Source organism: Ursus americanus, chromosome 7 (genome assembly GCF_024610735.1).
Source record: "Ursus americanus isolate L20-20 chromosome 7, mUrsAme1.1.p, whole genome shotgun sequence".
Classification (NCBI taxonomy): domain Eukaryota; kingdom Metazoa; phylum Chordata; class Mammalia; order Carnivora; family Ursidae; genus Ursus; species Ursus americanus.
This window is the reverse complement of record NC_142133.1, coordinates 79,470,240-79,489,339: the sequence shown is the minus strand read 5'-3', so window position 1 is coordinate 79,489,339 and position 19,100 is coordinate 79,470,240. Positions and strand designations below refer to the sequence as shown.

Genomic DNA, 19,100 nt, shown 5'->3' with positions numbered 1-19,100 from the left:
ACTTGGATGTCGGATCATTCATTTGGCACCAAACTGAGAGAAATGTGTAGTTCTGGTGTTTCAGAAAATGCTCAACACCAGCCATGACCTCTCCCCGTAGCGAAAGCTGTCCGAGAGGTAGAGAAGTGGATCTGTGCTCAGAAGCTCCTGTTCTGGGTCTCACCACTTACCCTTTTGTGTTTTTTTAACAGTATCTGCTGAAGGTCAATGAAATTAAGATTAAAAAGGGAGTGGATTTACTTCAGAATCTGATCAAATATTTTCATGCCCAGTGCAAGTAAGTTCTTTTTCTTTGTTGTGATGTTATTTCAGCTGTTTCTCTCTTTATGGCAACTTCTGGTAGATAATATATTATTGTACCGAGGAAAACAAATACTCCTTTAACACTCTGTCATAAAAGGCATGAAGTACTACTAACACTGCTATAACGTGGTAAACCTTGGAAAAACATGTTAGGTGTATGGAAGAAGTCGGACGCAAAAGGCTACATTCTGTAGAATTTTATTTACTTGGAAGATCGGGAATAAGCAAGTCTACAGATGAGTGATTGCCAGGGCTTAGGGGGAGTGGGGAATTACTGCTCATTGGGGTAATGAGAATGTTCTGGAATGAGACAGTGCTGATGATTTTGTGAATACACTAAAACCCTGAATTGTCCACTTTAAAAGGGGAAATTTGGTGGTTAAAGAGTCTTTCTCAATAAACAATATAAAAATCTATAGTAATTATCAGCTGTTTTTATTTTTGCCCTTTTGGCAGAGGGACAGACTGGTTTGATGTGATGTATGATTCATAGATGGTTTTTGTTTGCAAGAAATTAGATGGGGTTCCGTCCATGTTGCAGCAAATGTTGAGAACTCATTCTTTCTGATAGCTGAGTAATATTCCATTGTATATATGGGAGATAATGCTAAGTGAAATAAGTCAAGCAGAGAAAGACAATTATCATGATTTCTCTCATCTATGGAACATAAGAACTAGGAAGATCGGTAGGGGAAGAAAGGGATAAAGAAAGGGGGGGTAATCAGAAGGGGGAATGAAGCATGAGAGACTATGGACTCTGAGAAACAAACTGAGGGCTTCAGAGGAGAGGGGGTGGGGGAATGGGATAGGCTGGTGATGGGTAGTAAGGAGGGCACGTATTGCATGGTGCACTGGGTCTTATACACAACTAATGAATCATCGAACTTTACATCAGAAACCAGGGATGTACTGTATGGTGACTAACATAATATAATAAAAAAACATTAAAATTAAAAAACAAAACAAAACAAAAATTAGATGGGGTTAATGCAGTGTATTAAGTTAAGGAAATACTTTCATATATGTATATTTTTAAAGATTTTATTTATTTGAGGGGGAGAGAGAGAGAGAGCATGAATGGGAGGAGGGGCAGAGGGAGAGGGAGACGTAGACTTCCCTCTGAGCAGGGAGCCTGACTCAGGACTCAATCCCAGGACCCTGAGATCATGACCTGAGCTGAAAGTAGATGCCCATCCGACTGAGCCACCCAGGTGCCCCGATACGTTATTTATCCTATAAAGCAAGTGACATTACTGAGCTAAGGAGGCTGAATATGGTAGAGAAGGAGAAGCTTCTGTGTTTAGGGCTCCCTCACGTACTCAGCTTGGCCAGCGCGTGAGCCCTGCGCAACCTGACCCTTATCATGCCATGCTTGCTTGCTTGCTTGCTCCCGCTCCCTCTTCTGCCTGACCCTCAGTCCTAACACAGACCGGCCCCTGGCTCATCGCTCGCTTGCTGAGCATGTGCCGTGTGTCTGGGACTGCCCTGGATGCTGGAGATAAAAGAATGTACATCATAGACACAGTTCCTGCTCGAATCAGGTAGGCAAGTGGGCTTAAGCAATGGGTTTATGATCGCACATATGAAACGTGTTCAGAAGTGTCAGAATCTAACAAAGAATAGAAGAGAAGGACCTGATTTAGATTAAGACTGAGGGCAGACACAGGATTTTTTTTGTTCCTTGCTGTATTCTCCAGCCGCCAGACACAGTACCTAGCACATTGTAGATATTCAGATATATTTTGAACTAGCTGCAGACCTCTTTGAGGAGACATGTATTCCGAGATCTAAAGGATCTAGCAGATAAGGAGTAGGGGAAGAACATTCCAGGCAAAGTCAAGATCTCAAGGGAGGAAAAAGCCCAGTGTGACATAAGCAGAAAGAGTGAGGGGGAGGGTAATGTGACATGTAACTGGATGGAAAAGCGAGAGACATGGACGGCCTTGTGGAAGGTTTTAGATTTATTTCTAAGAGTATTAGGAAGCTCTCAAAAGTTGTTTGTTTTTTTTTTTTAAGATTTTTTATTTATTTTTTGACAGAGAGAGACAGCCAGCAGGAGAGGGAACACAAGCAGGGGAGTGGGAGAGGAAGAAGCAGGCTCCTAGTGGAGAAGCCTGATGTGGGGCTCGATCCCAGAACACTGGGATCACGCCCTGAGCGGAAGGCAGATGCTTAACGACTGCGCCACCCAGGCGCTCCAGCTCTCAAAAGTTTTAAGCAGGAGATTCATTCAGCAAATATTGAGCTCCTACTATGTGCCAGGAACCATTTGAGATTCTGGTGATACTTCTTACTCATGAACCTTCAGTTCTGAGGGTGGATAAATAGTAAATACAGAAGAAAATAAGTAACAGGTTTAGGGAGTGGGCATGACTGTGAACAGGTGAAACAGTGCGATGGGAGGAGAGAGCGGAGTCAATGGGAAGCATCTGGGAAGGCTTCTTGGTTCCATTCCTGTTTTAATAAGGGACAAACAAAAGTGGGTATGGGCGATCGTTTCAGCACACAGTCCTGTCCCAGCACCATCCAGAGACGATGATGTCTTGGCCTAGACTGGTGACAAAGCCAGTGGAGGGTGTGACTGATGTGAGAAATCTGTGGAGTTTGAATTGCCCCACCTGTCTGTCGTTATTCCCCAAACAGGCCGTGTCCCATGCTCATGTGCCTTTGCACACACTGTTCCCTTTGCTAGAATGTCCCGCTGCTCCCTTTGTGCCTTCCCCCGGCTTCTGGTCATCCCTGAGACCTACCTACTGCTCCTTTGAAGTCACCTGGTCTTCCCCTGATGGAATTAGTTCTCTTCCTTCTGCATTATCACAATACCAGCTGTATATCTGCAGGAGGGCATCTTCCATACTGTGTCATGTCTCTCACCAAAGCGTGTCTTCTCTAAGGAAAGGGGCCATGACATTTATTTGTTGAATCCACAGTGCACGGTGCGTGTACCTGGCACACAGTTGCAGCGGTGAGTTGCACTGTGGAGCTTAGCCCAGCTGTGGAGTTTTAGTACTGCGTTGGTGACTGTGCATCTATGAAGCAGTTGAGGTCCAACAGCAAAGAAAGCTGTGCTGTGTGAATTATCCTAGGTTAAAAGAAGAGCTCCAAGCTTGGAAAAGGAGTCTCCAAGGAGGGGAAAAGATCCCTAATTTGTAAAATTTCCAAGATGAACTATTTTATAGAGACTCAAAATCCTAACTTTGTGATTAACATAGAAATTACTTCTTCGGTACTTATCCTGGTAACCTAATGCGAGGCAGATTAGGAAGTGGGTCGCTTCCTTGCTAATATTTTATTTTTAAGAAGCTATTCTGGGATTTCCTTTTTTCTCTTTATTTTGCCCAAACTGATCCGTTGGGTAGCAACAGACCACTTGTGGAAAAGTGAACTAGTTGGCCTTTTATGGGCATGAGCTCAGTAACCTTTAAAAACGATGAATCTTCCATTACTTCCTGTGTGTGTGTGTGCATGTGTGCATGTGTGTGTGTGTGTGCGTGTGCTGCATGCTCTTCAAATCACTTGCACAGCTTTGACTTTTCTAATTCATATTCCGGGGGATAAAATACAGAGCTGGAGTGACTCAGCCATTGGACAAAGGCCCATGTGGCCGTGCACTGTCTATTCTGGTAGCTCCTTCATGTTCCCCGGTTAGCATTTCTAGTCTCCGGTCCTCACTCGAGACGAGTGCTGTGCCCTGATGGGCAGAGGGAGGCTACTCAGTAGCACACGTTCTCACATGCTGCTGTTCTCTGCAGGTATGAAGAGACCTCTTGGTGTAGACTAGACTCTGGGAACCATGTTTGGGTGTTCACCCTTAGAACTGCCTCGATATGTATTATTTTGCTTTTTATTCATTTTTCCTTTTCACTTTCAGTGTTCTCGAGGAGTCCTTCATGTTCTTTGTTTTTTATTTCATTTAAAGAAAGAATTTGCATCTCTGCCTAGTTCCTGGAATATCCTGAAAATTTGTATTACTAGCCTTTGCTGCTGAAGGTTGAGGCTCTTATTCTCTAATGGAATCTAAAAATAGGGCAGTCTCTAAAACAATAATAAAACAAAAACAGCCATGTTCTAAAAAGTGGTGATGAATGTTGAATTGACTTGTTCTTTGAGCAGTTACCTGCTGAGAACCACGATGATCAACTGTTGCCTGACGTACTTGGGATATGGCACTGATGAGACACAGGGTCAGGGTGCAGAGGACCAGCAGGTCTCGAGCCATGAGAATGGGGTTCTGTCATGAAGGCTGTAGCCAGAGGGAGAGGCCACCCTGCTTGGTGGGAGCATGAAGATTGAATCTCAGTGGGTGCATTTTTAAAGGTTTGAGAGTTCGGTCAGGCTGGGTAGAAAACATTTAATAAAAAACAAAATTGATCTTTAGTAATATTGATGGTAAACATTGATTGAAGTTTGGAAAAGTGTTAATGGTTCAACCTAAGAAAAACGTGCAGGGTTTGTACTTAGAAATGTCATAGTGGGGGCGCCTAGGTGGCTCAAGTCAGTTAAGCGTCTGCCTTCGGCCCAAGTCATGATCTCCAGGTCCGGGGATCAAGCCCCCCATCAGGCTTCCTGCTTGGCGGGGAATCTGCTTCTCTCCCCCCCACCCCCACTGCTCATTCTCTATCTTGATCTCTCTCAAATAAATAAAATCTTTTTTAAAAAGGAAAAAAAAAAAAGAAATGTCACAGTGATAGGGCGTTTAGCTGGCTCAGTTGGTAGAGCATGCAACTCTTGATCTCAGAGTTGTGAGTTTGAGCCCCACGTTGGGTATAGAGATTACTTAAAAGTAAAATCTTAAAAAAAAGAAAAGAAAAGAAAATCAATGTCACAGTAGTGGCAGCCAGCAAAGCAGTGACAGAGCCCCTTTCTTTGAAACTTTCCCTGAGACCAGGGAGGGCATACCTAGGTGCCAAAACATGCCTCTGTGGTATGCGAAGGCACCTGGGTGGCTCAGTCAGTTAAACGTCCAACTTTTGATTTTGGCTCAGGTCACCATCTCAGCGTCATGAGATGGAGCCCCTCATCGGGCTCTGTGCTGAGTGTGGAGCCTGCTTAGGATTCTCTCTCTGCCTCTCCCCGTTCCCACCTCTAAAATCAAAACAAAACAAAACCAAAAGTAGGGTACAGAAAGATAGGCAGTTTGACAGTCAGAGGGAGGAGGTGTCCTAGGTAGATGGTCAAGATCGGCTAGGTGATTACAGAGATAAAAACCAAATCTTAAAGCCAAATTCGTTATTCCAAGTACACTGTCCAGTGTCACTGGAGAGAAGGGCCCAGAGGTGCATAAGACATGGACTTTCTGCCCTGACAGTGGACACAGAGCCCTGGAGAAGTCGCTGTTACTCTCTGACGCAGTTGCCATATCAAGAGCATAGTCCATGTTCAGAAAAAAAGCGTTAGGTAAAACGGGAAACGTTTTAAATGAAACGATGAAAATATAAAAAATAAAGAATTATGCCTATATCTAAAAAGAAAGGTTAGAACATTCTCATAGCGCAGCTTCTGTGATTCCTAATGCCTGGCTAGTAATGGTTCAGAACCCATATCCCTGTGTGTATTTCCCTCTTCCTTCCTCCTTGGAATTTCTGTGTTCAGTCATGCTGCATGACTTTCACAGCCCCTTCTGTTCCTTACCTACTTCACGTGGGAAAAACACAGGACCCTTGCTAAGCTTCAGAGTTGATTAACATCACTTTGCATGAACACATGGGAGACCCAGATCACATTTTGAAGATCATCTCCTTCCACTTACCTGGCCGAAGTTGGAGACTCCTTCCTTCATTAATTTATGTTTTCATTCAACAAGTACTGTGTGCTTGAAATGTGCCAGGCTTTGTGTATACCGTGTCCTTATCCTCCTAGAACTTCAGATCTAAGGGAGGGTAGGTATATTTAAATAATCACATACATAATGGTAGTTGTGCTAAGGGTTTTGAAGCAAGAGACAGTGCTCTGAGAGAATACAGCAAGGAGACTTCTTTTAAAGTAAGGGTTCGGGGCGCCTGGGTGTCTCAGTTGCTTGAGCCTCTGCCTTCAGCCTCTGCCATGATCGTGGGGTCCTGGGATTGAGCCCCGTGTCAGACTCCCTGCTCAGCGGGGAGCCTGCTTTTCCCTCTCCCTCTGCCTGCCGCCGCCCACCCTGCTTGTGCTCTCTCTGTGTCAAATAAATAAATAAAATCTTAAAAAAAAAATGAAGTAAGGGGTCATGGAAGCCTCACTTACAAATTGATATTTAACTTAAAATTTGAAGAGTGGGTGGGAATAATCCAGGAAAACAGAAGATATCTGCAGGGAGAACTCTTTAGAAAACAGAAACTGCATATGCAAAGGGCCTGGGGCAGGAAGGATCTGACAGCCATTGACAGAAGGCTGGTAGCTCTGGAATCTAGTGAATGAAAGGGGCAGATGGTGCTACTTGAAGCTTGGAGACATAGGCAGAAGCCAAATCACACAAGCATTACAGGCCTTGTAACGTTTTGGACTCTGCCTTGAGCTTATGGGGAAACGTTTTCTTCATTCCTCTCAAAATGCTTCAGAGGCAGTGCTGAGCATCAGCCTGCTCTTGCTGCAGAGAACTTGTCTAGCTCCTCTTATGTTTCCTGCATCACTTATTATAAACAACTTTACAAGCATTGAGTTCTGGGCTTTGAAGAAAAAGTTTCCTTTTGATATTTGATCTCAAGTTCTCCAACCACATTTCCCTGCTCTGCAGATGGGGCCATGGCCATTCACCTGCATCAAATTCACTTTGTTTTTTTCTGCCTTCTCTTTTCCACTTAGCTGTTGACTATCCGGGAAGATATTTTAGGGTCTTATTCTTACTTGCACCCCATGCTTTTCTGACCTCAGACTTTTCCATTCCTGAGCCAGAGCCTTCACTGCCTTTTGTCAGTAGGGGCCTGCTTCCCATTAGATACTGACCATAGGGTCAAGAGCAATTATAAACACTTAGGCTTATTGCAGTTTCTCTTCTGTCACTTCTTGCGGTTTTAAGTGTCATTTTATTCTTTGTTTGCCTGGTATTTTAAAGTCTGGTTCACAGAGTCTTTTCCCCCAGGAATTACATCATGATTTCACTCACTTTCCTTTAAAGAAGTATTTTCTCCATGTAATAAAATTGTTTCCTCTTTTATGAAACACTATCTATGTTTCTCCTTTTTCCTCTTAGTTTTTTCCAGGACGGACTGAAAGCAGTTGAGAGCCTCAAGCCTTCCATTGAGACACTTTCAACAGACCTTCACACAGTAAGCGGCTTCCCTCCCACACGAGTGTCGAAACCGTCTTTATGCGACAAATGCTTTGATGTAAACATTGCTTCTGTATGATCCCGTGTTTGCATGCTGCACCGCCCGGAAGCTGACAGCCTGGTTGCGCCGTGTAGAGGATGGAGTCCCCGCTGCCATCCCCTGTCTTGGCTGGGGGCGGGGGACTGGTGGGAGAGGCATTTGTTACATTTATGTGGCGATGCCCTATGGACTCCAGCACCTCACTGCACCTCACCCTGCTTCTCTCTTCTTTGTTTTGTTTTTTAAAGATCAAACAGGCCCAGGATGAAGAAAGAAGGCAATTGATACAGCTTCGAGATATTTTGAAATCAGCGTTGCAGGTTGAACAGAAAGAGGTGAGGGGATTTAATTTTGAAAGATTGCTCTTGTATACCTGTGTCTCAGAGGCTTTGGGACGGAAGAATGTGACATTCAGGTCCTCCAGGTGCTCCCAGTTCACTCTGGGGCTGTGTCAGGCCAGCACCAAGCATTTGGTTGGTCCTTAAGTTTGGTTATATGAAACTGTCTTTTTAGATATGTTTATTTCTTGGGGGAGGCACTTCCTGGAGACCTGGCCTTCATGGCCGTATATAAACCCTTTTTCTGCTCTCTGGTTGTAGATGAGTAGCTCTTAACATCTCTGTTACGTAGATACTCGGTATTTATGCCGTTGATTTTCTACCTGAAACTGTGATTTCCATGGCCCCGTATACATGGACTCTGCTCACTTGGGCATCAGCAGTTACCTGGTGGCCATCTGTGTCCTCCAGCCCTGAGATCATGCTCTGTAATATATGGGGAACTAGATTCTCTTACAGCTGCCTTTCGATGAGCAGGAGACCTTAGTTTCTCTGGCATCATCTCTCTCCTGTAATCCCTTTTCTGCATGCTAACACATTCATGTGACAATTTGTGTTTTGGAGGCTTTTAAAAAAATATTAAAAAGTAAATTTTTAAGGTAATTCTATGATCTGTTTACTAAAGTGTGGCTATTATAATGTGAAATTTAATATAATCCCCTTCCTTGTACATAAAGGAATAGTATTTAAATGTATAACAAGTAGATTTTAGATAAATGACTATTAAACTACTTAGCAGAGCCTGAGGTTCACTGTTGGCAGTTTGGTGTGCTCTATTTTACGTTCCTGTACTATAACTGAATATTGTTGTTTCTCTCCCAAATGCATTTACCTTTGTGACCGAAGTCTAGGAGAGTAAGTAGTTCAGTATTTTAATAAATTGGAGAGTTTTGCATGCTTTCTTCATGAACTTAAATTAGTTTCTTCCATGCATACATTAATAGCCAGTAGCATTTTTAATTTTAACCCTTTCTCTGGGTTTTATTAAAGGGTAAAGAATTTGGACTCACAAACATTACTGAATGGAAAATTTCCAAGTTTACGGGTTATACATTTGCTGTTGTCCCTTTGTGGAAACAGAGCGACTCACCCCCTCCCTCCCCTTCCGCTGCCTAGCTGAATCCTTCATGTCCTTCTCGAGCATCCGCAGCCCTGCCTCTGGAGACCGGCTCTGCTCACCGCGGCCCCAGTGATCTGAGTTCCTGTTATTTCAATCAGGACATACTCCTTCTGGGTTATTGGCTGTGTCTTCAAGTGCACAGATGCTTTTTCTGTAGCTAGACCTTGAGCAGCTTGAGGATGCCCTCCTGCCTTCTGTGCCTCACCAGCCATCATGTTGTCAGACCATATTGCTCATTTACTAGTCTTTTGGTAAACGTGGGTCTGCTAAGTGAGAGATTGGCTGATTGAAGTCACGTGTGAGTACTCGAAATTACCATGAGATGGTGGCTTCCTCCCAGTCTAGAGAATGTAGATTCTGACACTTTGATATTCCCAAACATGGATGATAAGCATAAAAATAAGGAGAGAAAGAACTTGGGAGAATGGAGAAAACAGTGGCTTAAGTATAACTAGAAGGGGTGGTGCTAGGTGTTGGAAGCCCAGTGCCACCAGAGCAGCCGGCTCCCCAGTGCAGGTCTGGGAGTGGTTGAGAGCCGCTCTTGTCCGAAAAGCAATATCAAACCCACGAAGCGAAGCTCAGGTTTACAATAAAGGACAGCAGATGCTGGGCACAGTGCAAAGGCCATGTTTACTTTGGCTGTGCAGAATTAGGAGGTTTGGGAAAACTGGCTGTTGTCAGCTGGTTATTTATAGCTTTGCAGAAAAGTATAACAAATCTACCAGCACAGACCAGAAGTCTTTATGGTTTGCTGTGTTTGTGTGTTTTTGTTGACCAGCCCAGCTGCCCACGACTGCACAGAGGGACCATAAGAACCTTCTTTACTGCTCCTCTTTGGCTTTCTGCCCAAAGATGGAACTCTCCAGTCTCTTGCTCGTGATTGTGTCGCACTGGATGTTGTATTACTCTCCGCATTGCTTTTTGATGATGGTATTCTGTAAATTGGATGGTCTGTGAACACAGTTGCCAGTAGGAAGCGAATGTGTATAAGTGGAATTTTATATATTATTAAAAACTTTTTATGGTTGGAGTTCTGTCTCTTCCAGTTACAGCAAGAATTGAATGTTGGGCACTCTCATTCCCTTTTTTGGATTCTCTCTCTGACTTAGAAAGCTGAGGTGTTGATAGTTTTTATTTAATGTTTACGAAAATTCTTACTACATAATTTCAGTTCAGGGGGGCCCTGGGTGGCTCAGTTGGTTAAGCAACTACATAATTTCAGTTCATAAATTAGGTAATGTGCCCCAAGGAAACTGCACTGATGATTGGTGGGAGCCACTCTCCTACTTCCTTCCTGTAAATCTCAAACATCAGTCATTTGGTCTAAGTGAAGAACATGGCCCCTGCATGTGGCGGCTTTGGGCTGCTTCTCTTTGTCACCCTGCAGCTGCATTTTGTAAAAGGACACTGTGCCGTTATGATCTCAGTGCCCCCACACCTCTGAATCGCTGACATTCGTATTTTTTTATATTTCTGCTGTCTGTAAAGAAGATTCTGATGTTTGATTTTTCCACTTTTATATTTTTCAGACTTATAGATGAATTTAAAAACTGTGCAGTGAATTCCTATATATGCACCATAGTTTTAACATCTGAGAAAGTTAAAGCCCTCCAATACTGCTCATTCTTGCATGAACCTTCTTCTGTTTCCCCATCCCACATACGTCCCATCTTAGTTCAGTTCTGTGGGACAGATCCCATTGCAGTGCTGGCAGATTCTCTGCCAAAACCTCATTTTTGGCATGTGGGTTCTCTGCTGTTCGCTGTTGAGAGCCCAGACGTGTGCCTTCAGTGGGAGGGCTCAGCCTCTGGGAGCTGGTGTTGGTAGGCCTGAGTGCTGAAACCACAGTGATTTTCCCACTTTGGACATCTCAAGTGTGGTCTGTCTTCACGTCAGCTTTATGCTCCCCCCTTTTCTTTTTTTCTCTCTCTCTCTTTTTTTAAAGATTTTATTTATTTATTTGAGAGAGGGCAAGCACAAGCCAGGGGAGGTGCAGAGGGAGAAGCAGACTCCCTACTGACCAGGGAGCCCAATGTGGAGCTCGATCCCAGGACCCTGAGATCATGACCTGAGCCAAAGGCAGATGCTTAACTGACTGAGCCACCCAGGTGCCTTAGTGCTCCCAACTTTTCAAGTGTCCCTGTCTGGTAGGAACGTGTTTGAACAGTATGTGCTGTCCAGCGAGCAGAGGTCCGTGACAGCCATAATTCTCTTCCGACTCTGGCTTTTCTGGTCTAGGCTTCCATATCTTATCATGCCTGAATCTGGCCTTAGTCACAACCCTCTGGCCAGGTGTTCACTTCCTTGTCTCTCCTGCCAAGCTCCCAGTGACCTGACAGGCCTTCAGTTCACCCTCCATAGAAGACTTGTTCATTGAGTCACACATTTGACTCCCATTTTCTTCTCTTCTCTCTCTCTTTTTTTAAGATTTTATTTATTCGAGAGAGAGAGAGAGCGATTGTGTATGTGAGGAGGGGGGAGGGAGAGGGAGAGAGAATCTGAGGCTGACTCCTCACTGAACATGGAGCCTGTTGCGGGGCTCAGTCTCACAATTGTGAGATAGTGATCTGACCGAAACGCTCAACTTACTAGGCCACCCAGGAGCCCCTCAACCCCCATTTTCTTAGCAGTTACTCTAGGCCAGGTACCATACAAACAGAATAAGATAGATACAGTTCTCACCTCTTAAAGGGCTCACAGTCTGGGAGTAGGGTCAGAAAATTAGGGTGCAGTGTAATGAGGGCTCCAGTGGAGGTCAGCTCCCAGAAGGGGTTCTACCCCGTGTGGGAGATGGGTGTATGTGCTGGGCGGGTGTATGTTGGGAATGAGGGTTTGGAGGATGATTCAGAGTTAGTAGAGTCCCAGCAGGTGGGGCAGGTGGGCCATCTTCTGACCAGCACAGAAAATTCGCCTGGGTAGCTGTCTAGCAGAGCAAAAGAGCATGAATTAATCATAGGTCTTCACTTCCTACTAGGATGGCATGGAGCAAGTTACCTGACCTCTCCACGCCTTGGTCTCTTCCTCTGTAAAACAGGAACGATACTGCCACCTCAGAGAGTTGTTACGAGACCTAAAGGATAGTTTCTATAAAGCACTCCACACATTGTCTTGATAAGCAGGTTCTAGTCCATTCATTCAACAGGTACTGTGGTCCTAGATGCTGAAGAACAATAGTGGACAAAAAAAAGACCTAATTCCCACTGCTTGGTGGTTGAACAGTAATGGATGTTGGTGGTGTCGTCTATGATAGGTTATCCTTCTGCCCACTTGACCCTCCTCCCCACTCTGACTTAGGAGCCGTCGTACCCTGAGAAGGTACTTGGACGTATGTGGGACATCACTGCTCTCCCTTGGTAGAGAAACTTCAAGCATCCAGGGGTGACTCCTTGGCAATCCATTTATCACAAGAATTGTCTGAATACAGACTTTCTAAGAGGTAGACAGATAAAGTGTATAAGTTTGTTGTTGTTTAGATTATTTATTTATTTACTTATTTATTTGAGAGAGCGTGCCAGTGTGCGCATGAGTGGGGGCAGGGAGAGAGGGAGATGGAGTAGACTCCCTGTTGAGCAGGGAGCCCAACGTGGGGCTCGATCCCAGGACCCCAGGATCATGACCTGAGCTGAAGGTAGATGCTTAACTGATTGAGCCACCCAGGCACCCCTAATGTGTGTGAGTTTTTATGATGTTTTAGGGTCTTAGGGAGCTCGGGGATACTTCTGATATAATGAGCAAACCTTTATATGTATAACATATGCAGTATCATCACTCTTTTTCCCCTGTTTCTGAAAATTCAAACATTAAGTCTACTGTTCATCTGGGCATTCTGTCCTGGCAGGACCCAATGCTTAACACTTCATATGGCCACATAAACTTTAGGGTCGTGGATGGTGCCTGGGGTCTGAGAACTTGCCTGGATGTCACAGGATAGAGGATATGCGTGTATCGATAGAACCTCAGGAGAGCCTTCTGAAGGTCCATAAGATGCCCACTTACCCTTTGTGCTTCAGACATATGAACAGTCTCCACATTGTGAGACTTGCTCAATCAGGTCCTAGGCAAAAGTGCAGAGTATGATGGGGAGTCTCCAAGAGTCAGGGTAACATGGATATCCCAGCCCCCAGCCAGTTGCCTCTCTATGTGTTAGATTCTTCTTTTCCCCAGAAGTAAAGGGTCTTTTCTCTTGGATTATATTCCATTGAATTGCAATCTTGATTTTGTGAAAAGGCAGACTTCATTTGTCCCCCCTTCACCTGAATCAGGTATTGTATAAAATACCTGTATGAACAGGTGAAGAAAGACTGTTTTTGTTGGATCACCTAGAAGTCACCTTGAAAATGCTAAAATAATTAGTTCTAAATCAAATTTGATTTTATGTCAAACAGGTTATATTCCTCTTATTTACACATTTTAAATTGTATGGCTTCAGATTTGTCTCCACTTTTTAATTGATTCAAGAAATACCTGGTCCAAAGAATAAAACCGTAATTTCTTCCTTAAAGTCTCGCAGAGGGTCTGATTCTGTTGAAAAGAGAAATGCCCTTTATCCTGTTCATAAGGCCTGTGAGTGTTCTGATTAATATGCTTGGCATGAACACTTCCAGCAGTGTTGTCACATGATTCCACCACTTACTTTGTGCAGGGTTTTTTTTCTCCCTAAATCAATAGTCGTATTTCTTGGTTGTGCAATTTAGTCTTTTGACAAGTTTATTTTTAGTCTTTCACAGTGATTCGTATAGGTGAGCAGCACTTCTCTGTTTCTCCTCCACTGCATTTATTCCCAGTGATGCTTGAAGCGGGGTTTGCTCTAGATTTCTAGGGCTAACATTCTGCCCATGTGAGAGAATGTGGAAACTGGCACCATCCTCACCTGATGAATGAGTTGTTTGCCCTAGTTGTCTGGAGGCAGGAGAAGAGTGAGGACGTTTCTTCTATTTTGGGGTCTGTTTGTTTAGCCTCTGTTGTCAATTCAATAATGGGATGCCTGAGCACATAATTGATTTCTCAGATCAGGATTTTCTTTTAATTTGCTTTTTTTGCAGAGTTGTCCCATAAATATTTCACAGTTAAAAAGTTAGTGCTTTAGGGGCGCCTGGGTGGCACAGCGGTTAAGCGTCTGCCTTCGGCTCAGGGCGTGATCCCGGCGTTATGGGATCGAGCCCCACATCAGGCTCTTCTGCTGTGAGCCTGCTTCTTCCTCTCCCACTCCCCCTGCTTGTGTTCCCTCTCTCGCTGGCTGTCTCTATCTCTGTCGAATAAATAAATAAAATCTTAAAAAAAAATAAATTAAAAAAAAAGTCAGTGCTTTAAAACAAAAAGCAAACAAAGAAACAAAAGCCTGTGTTAGGCAGACCATGTTCATGGAATGGAGGATTTAATACTGTTTAGATGGCCACAGCCCCCAGACTGATCTGCAGATTCAGTACCATCCCTATCAAATTCCCCCCTTTCTTTTTGCAGAAATTGACAAGCTGATTCTAAAACTCGTAAGGAAATGCAGGAGACCCAGAATAGTCAAAACAACCTTGAAAAGGAACACAAGTTGGAGGACTCACACTTCCTGATTTCAGAACTCACCACAAATCTGTAATGATTGAGGCAGTGTGGTACTGCCACAAGGATAGACTTACTGATCAGTGAAACAGAATTGGGAGTCCAGAAATAAATCCTTACACATATGATTATTCAACATGGGTTCTTAGACAATTCAGTGAGGAGAGAATAGTCTTTTCGACAAGTGGTGCTGGGACAACTGGATAGCCACAAGCAAAGGAATGAGTTTGGACCCCTACCTCACACCATAACCAAAAATTAACTCAAAATGGAACAGAGACCTAAATGTAAGAGCTGAAAGTCAGATTCTTAGAAGAAAACATAGGTATAAATCTTCATGACTTTGAAGTAAGCCATGGTTTCTTAGATGTGACATCTAAAGTACAAATGATAAAAGAAACAATAGATAAATTTCATCAAAATTTAAAAATATTATGCTTGAAAAACTTTAAAACTATCAAGAAGCCAGGTGGCTTGCTGTTGCCTTCAGGTAGTCAGAACTCTGACTCAAGTCTGTGTGTCCCTTCTACCACTTGGCCCACTTTATCTTAGCTACACTAGCTGTCCTGATTTCCGTAGAGAATGACCACAGCTGCTGCTTTCCTCTCCATGCCTCTGTGTGCTGACCCTCTGCATTGGACACCCTCCCCCTTCTTCTCCACCTCTACTTGCTTTCATCTTGAAAACTCCCTCCCTCCAGACTTCTGCGCCTTCCTCCACTTGGCCCTTCACTTCTAGAGTACTTGTGTTCTTGGTTCAGATCGCATCAACTGCCATGCATTAGTTCTTTCTTTGTTCGGCAGTGTCTTGTTTCCCCAAGGATGATGGAGATGAGACTGTGTCTCAGGACATCCTCTGGTGAGAGCACACGGAAGGAGCATCGAGGGGGAGGTGGAATTCCCTTCCGTTCTCCTCTCTGGCCCTAACAGGCTCTGCATCTTAAGTAAATCACTTATTTTCATCATGTTTCTATTTCCTCCGTTATGAAATGGAGCTGATAGGAACTTCTCAATAAACAGTTGGCCTGTGAACTCTGTTCATGTTTTGCTCCCTCCTGTTTCCTTATGTCTGCCAGAATTTCCAGTGCTGGAATGGACAGCTCCTTCCCACACTCAGCGTGGGGCTTCTGATATTATCTGTTCAATTATTGAGCACTCGTTGGGTGCCCAGGGTTTCGTTGACAGTCCTTGCCTTTAAGAAGCTGAAGCCTGGAGTTTCCAGTTGTGGTAGACTCCACCAGATTCTCCGCTGACCGAGTGGATGGTCTACCCTGAGGCTGAGGCAGTTGGGCTCAGTGCTTTGGCCCCTCTGCTGGGTTGATGGGGTTGATTGTTGAAGGGGTTGATTGTTCAACACCTGTTATGTACCGGGTGTTCACACGTGTTCTCTTACTCAGACCTTACTATAGTTACCATTTTACTGGGTGTTGTTTTCCTGTTTTCCAAGGAAGAAACTGAGGCAGGGAGCTCAAGTAACTTGCCTAAAAGGAAGAGGTGGAACATTGTTTGGGGATTTTTCTTGCTTTAAAGTGCTGCCTTTGCTAACACATATGTTACCTTTCTTCTTGAGGGCTGCTTTTGCCACACCAGGAGCTCTTTGCCATTATCAGGGACTTAAGGCTCATAACTAAGTAAAATCTGTAACTTCCAAATGGCTCATTTGTCATCAGCCAGTTGGGGGATGCTGGTTTGACATTTCCTTCTCCAGCCTCGCAGGTGGCATTAACAAATTCCTGGGTATGAGTTTTATGTCCATTTTTCTTGGTGTGCCGATACGTGACATTTCTCTAATTTAAAAAAAAAAATTTAAGGACAGCTTTTTTGAAGCTTGGAATCTGGACAGGATTAAAAACAACTTCTCGACCATTTTTAGGATTCACAAATTCGCCAGAGTACAGCCTATAGTTTACATCAGCCTCAGGGAAACAAAGAGCATGGGACTGAGCGGAACGGCAATCTGTACAAGAAGAGCGACGGGTAAGTGGCCGTGTGGCTGGAGGGTACGTGCATGTGGATCTTCTGCATCCAAAATTGCTCAACTCTTATTTCTTTTTCCTATTTAAGGATCCGAAAAGTGTGGCAGAAAAGGAAATGTTCCGTTAAAAACGGTTTCCTGACCATATCCCACGGCACCGTAAGTATTGTCTTTTAACTTGTGGGCTGCTGCGGTGAGGTAAGAGGGGGACGCCAGCCACTGGGCACGGTCTGCCCTTGACAACGACTTTTAGAGACCTCCCTCCTAGGAGAGCGAGTCTGGGGTCCTTCTGGATGTGGTGCACCTGCCCCCTGTTGACGCTGCTCCAGCCGGGGAGAACCTTGTGTCGTTCACTGCCTGACCGGGTCTGGCAGTCGGTCCTCATTTAGATGCTGGTGGCTTCCAGAAACAGACAGCCCATCACTTCCCAGCTGTCTTTGTTTCTGGAAATTGAACGTCCTGCTTGGGAAGATTCCTGCTTTTCCATTAAAGGGGAAGCGTTTCAGCAGTCAGTACTCTGGGAATCCGAAATCCAAGAGAAGAGAGAGTTCAGTCACGTTATTCTAGAACTCCATCACACTGCGCCCAACCTTAATCATGACCTTTTTCTGTCATCCTGTGTATAAGAGTCCTGGCAAGAAACGGAGGCCTGTGTGTGTAGCGTATTGAAAAACCAATCAATCTGAATAAAATGATTTACTAATCTATCTTTCAGACCAGGGATTTTAACCACAGTTACAAACACAGCCTTTCGTACCACAGTGCTTTTTCCCATGGCGTCTTAGGCATATCGTTGCCTTACCTGGTTTGACAGAATCTGATAACTACCACGTAGGCTGGTAGACTTTTTTGAAAATGTCTAAAGGCTGAGTTGTTGCTCTTTAGGGGCTAATGAGAACACTGATGGTGGCCAGCATTTCTGTTCCCCAAGCAGGAGACCTGGTACTCTGCGCATATGAGCAGCCCTGGTCCTGTGAGTGCGTGGGAGTGGAGATGACCCGGAGTCTTTGTCATCCGCTCTCCTCCCGCTCCCTGTTCCCACCAGTTCCCCTGGTGACAGGCAGAGCCAGGCAGGAGCACAGCTCAACGTGGGTTCCAGAGAAGCAGGTCTTCTCATGACTCATGCGCAAGGAAACTTTGGCCTAGGGGATTGAATGTGTCTCTTGCCTGGGCAAATAGAGATCATTTCGCTTTTCTAAAACCCAGCCTTCACTGGCCTCCTTTGTGGTCATATCACTCCTGGGGCTATGCAGTTTGGATCCTGACATCATGTTCTTTCCATATAGACCTATGCCTGTGTGTTGGGGAGGAGGGCTATAGACTCAGGGAGGCCGATCTATTTAGGCACCATGCCTCTTTAAAATTAAGACCACAGACTGGATGATGGCCAGGTTCCCTCCCTGCTCCAAACACCTGTGAGTCTGTGCTCTGCTCTCAAATGGTTTTCTACTCAGTCGTTTGTTTTAATTGAGGTTTATTGCCTCCGTGCAGAAAATTTCACAGAGTAGAACTGAGTTTCATTTGGTGCCTGTTTACAGCTCTTAAGTCATTTGGTATATTTGCCTCATTAAAGCATTCTGCTAGAGCCAGAGCCTTGGCTTAAGCCAGTGAGTGGTTCTCCCTCCAAGACAGAAATGAAAACAGGCCTAGTAATCCTTTGCTCACAGTGTAAACTTGGGCTCCCATCACTTCCATTCTTGAGCCTCTCTCTAGAAGATGCAGAGGCTCAGTTTCCTTTAAATGTTGATGGGTTGCTCCGGTTTTTGGCAGATAGTACAGTTATAGCTAGCTTTACTAGCGTACTGACAGCTCACCTTGTCACCCAACTTGCATATTTAATAAATGCTTTGTGTTTAGGGGGATCCCTGTCTAGGGAGCCTCTGCGCGCTCCGTATGACTCACCCTGCCCTTTGCAGCCTGGGCTGGGAGCTGCGGGAGCAGCCATTGCCTCTGGCCCTCTGCCTTGCCAGGAAAATCAGAGGGTTACTGAAGCAGGAGCTATGCATACGCCACAGAGCTCTCCTTTTCTCCTTCCTCTGTGTGTATTCTGCACGCTCTGGAAGGAAAATCCCCCCCCCCCACACACACACGTGCCACTGCACCTGCACAGTGTTCACGTGTGGTGATGTGAATTAACCTCTGCCGAGAAAGGGATTCGAGAGATGCCTCTTTGTTTGCTTTTGTTTGGATTTGGCTCCTTGTGTAGTTTACCTTTGTAGCCAGCATCTCCCTGAGTAGGCTAATTTACCAACAGGGGGAAAAGGACAATTATTCAAAGACCTGATTGAGTAAATGGGGATCTCAGAGCAGTATCTGGCACTCAGTGGAGAATCAGATCTTTACGTTGTGGAAGCACGGGGTGTATTTGTACCGTTTGGAAAACCAGTTTCTTCCCCGGAAGCTGGCAGCCTTTGGGAAAGGAGACTGTTGTGCTCTGTATTCTAGCAGAGGGACGGTGGTAACATCCGGATGAATTCAGTGAAAGCCGTAGTTGGTATTCCCCATTAGCCAAGGTTAAGTGTGTTTTCT

General features: G+C 44.7%; 1 protein-coding gene across 3 annotated transcripts in view; it reads left to right on the top strand.

Moving 5' to 3' along the window:
- Positions 1-19,100, top strand: part of ASAP2 (ArfGAP with SH3 domain, ankyrin repeat and PH domain 2) — a 168,692-nt gene that overhangs the window by 102,600 nt on the left and 46,992 nt on the right. For all 3 annotated transcript variants that reach the window (XM_045775983.2, XM_045775984.2, XM_087863872.1), the window contains 5 exons: positions 192-277; positions 7,469-7,544; positions 7,835-7,921; positions 16,470-16,573; positions 16,661-16,730. In XM_045775983.2, the coding sequence (XP_045631939.1) occupies positions 192-277; positions 7,469-7,544; positions 7,835-7,921; positions 16,470-16,573; positions 16,661-16,730 (423 nt within the window). The remainder of the gene's footprint in view (positions 1-191; positions 278-7,468; positions 7,545-7,834; positions 7,922-16,469; positions 16,574-16,660; positions 16,731-19,100) is intronic.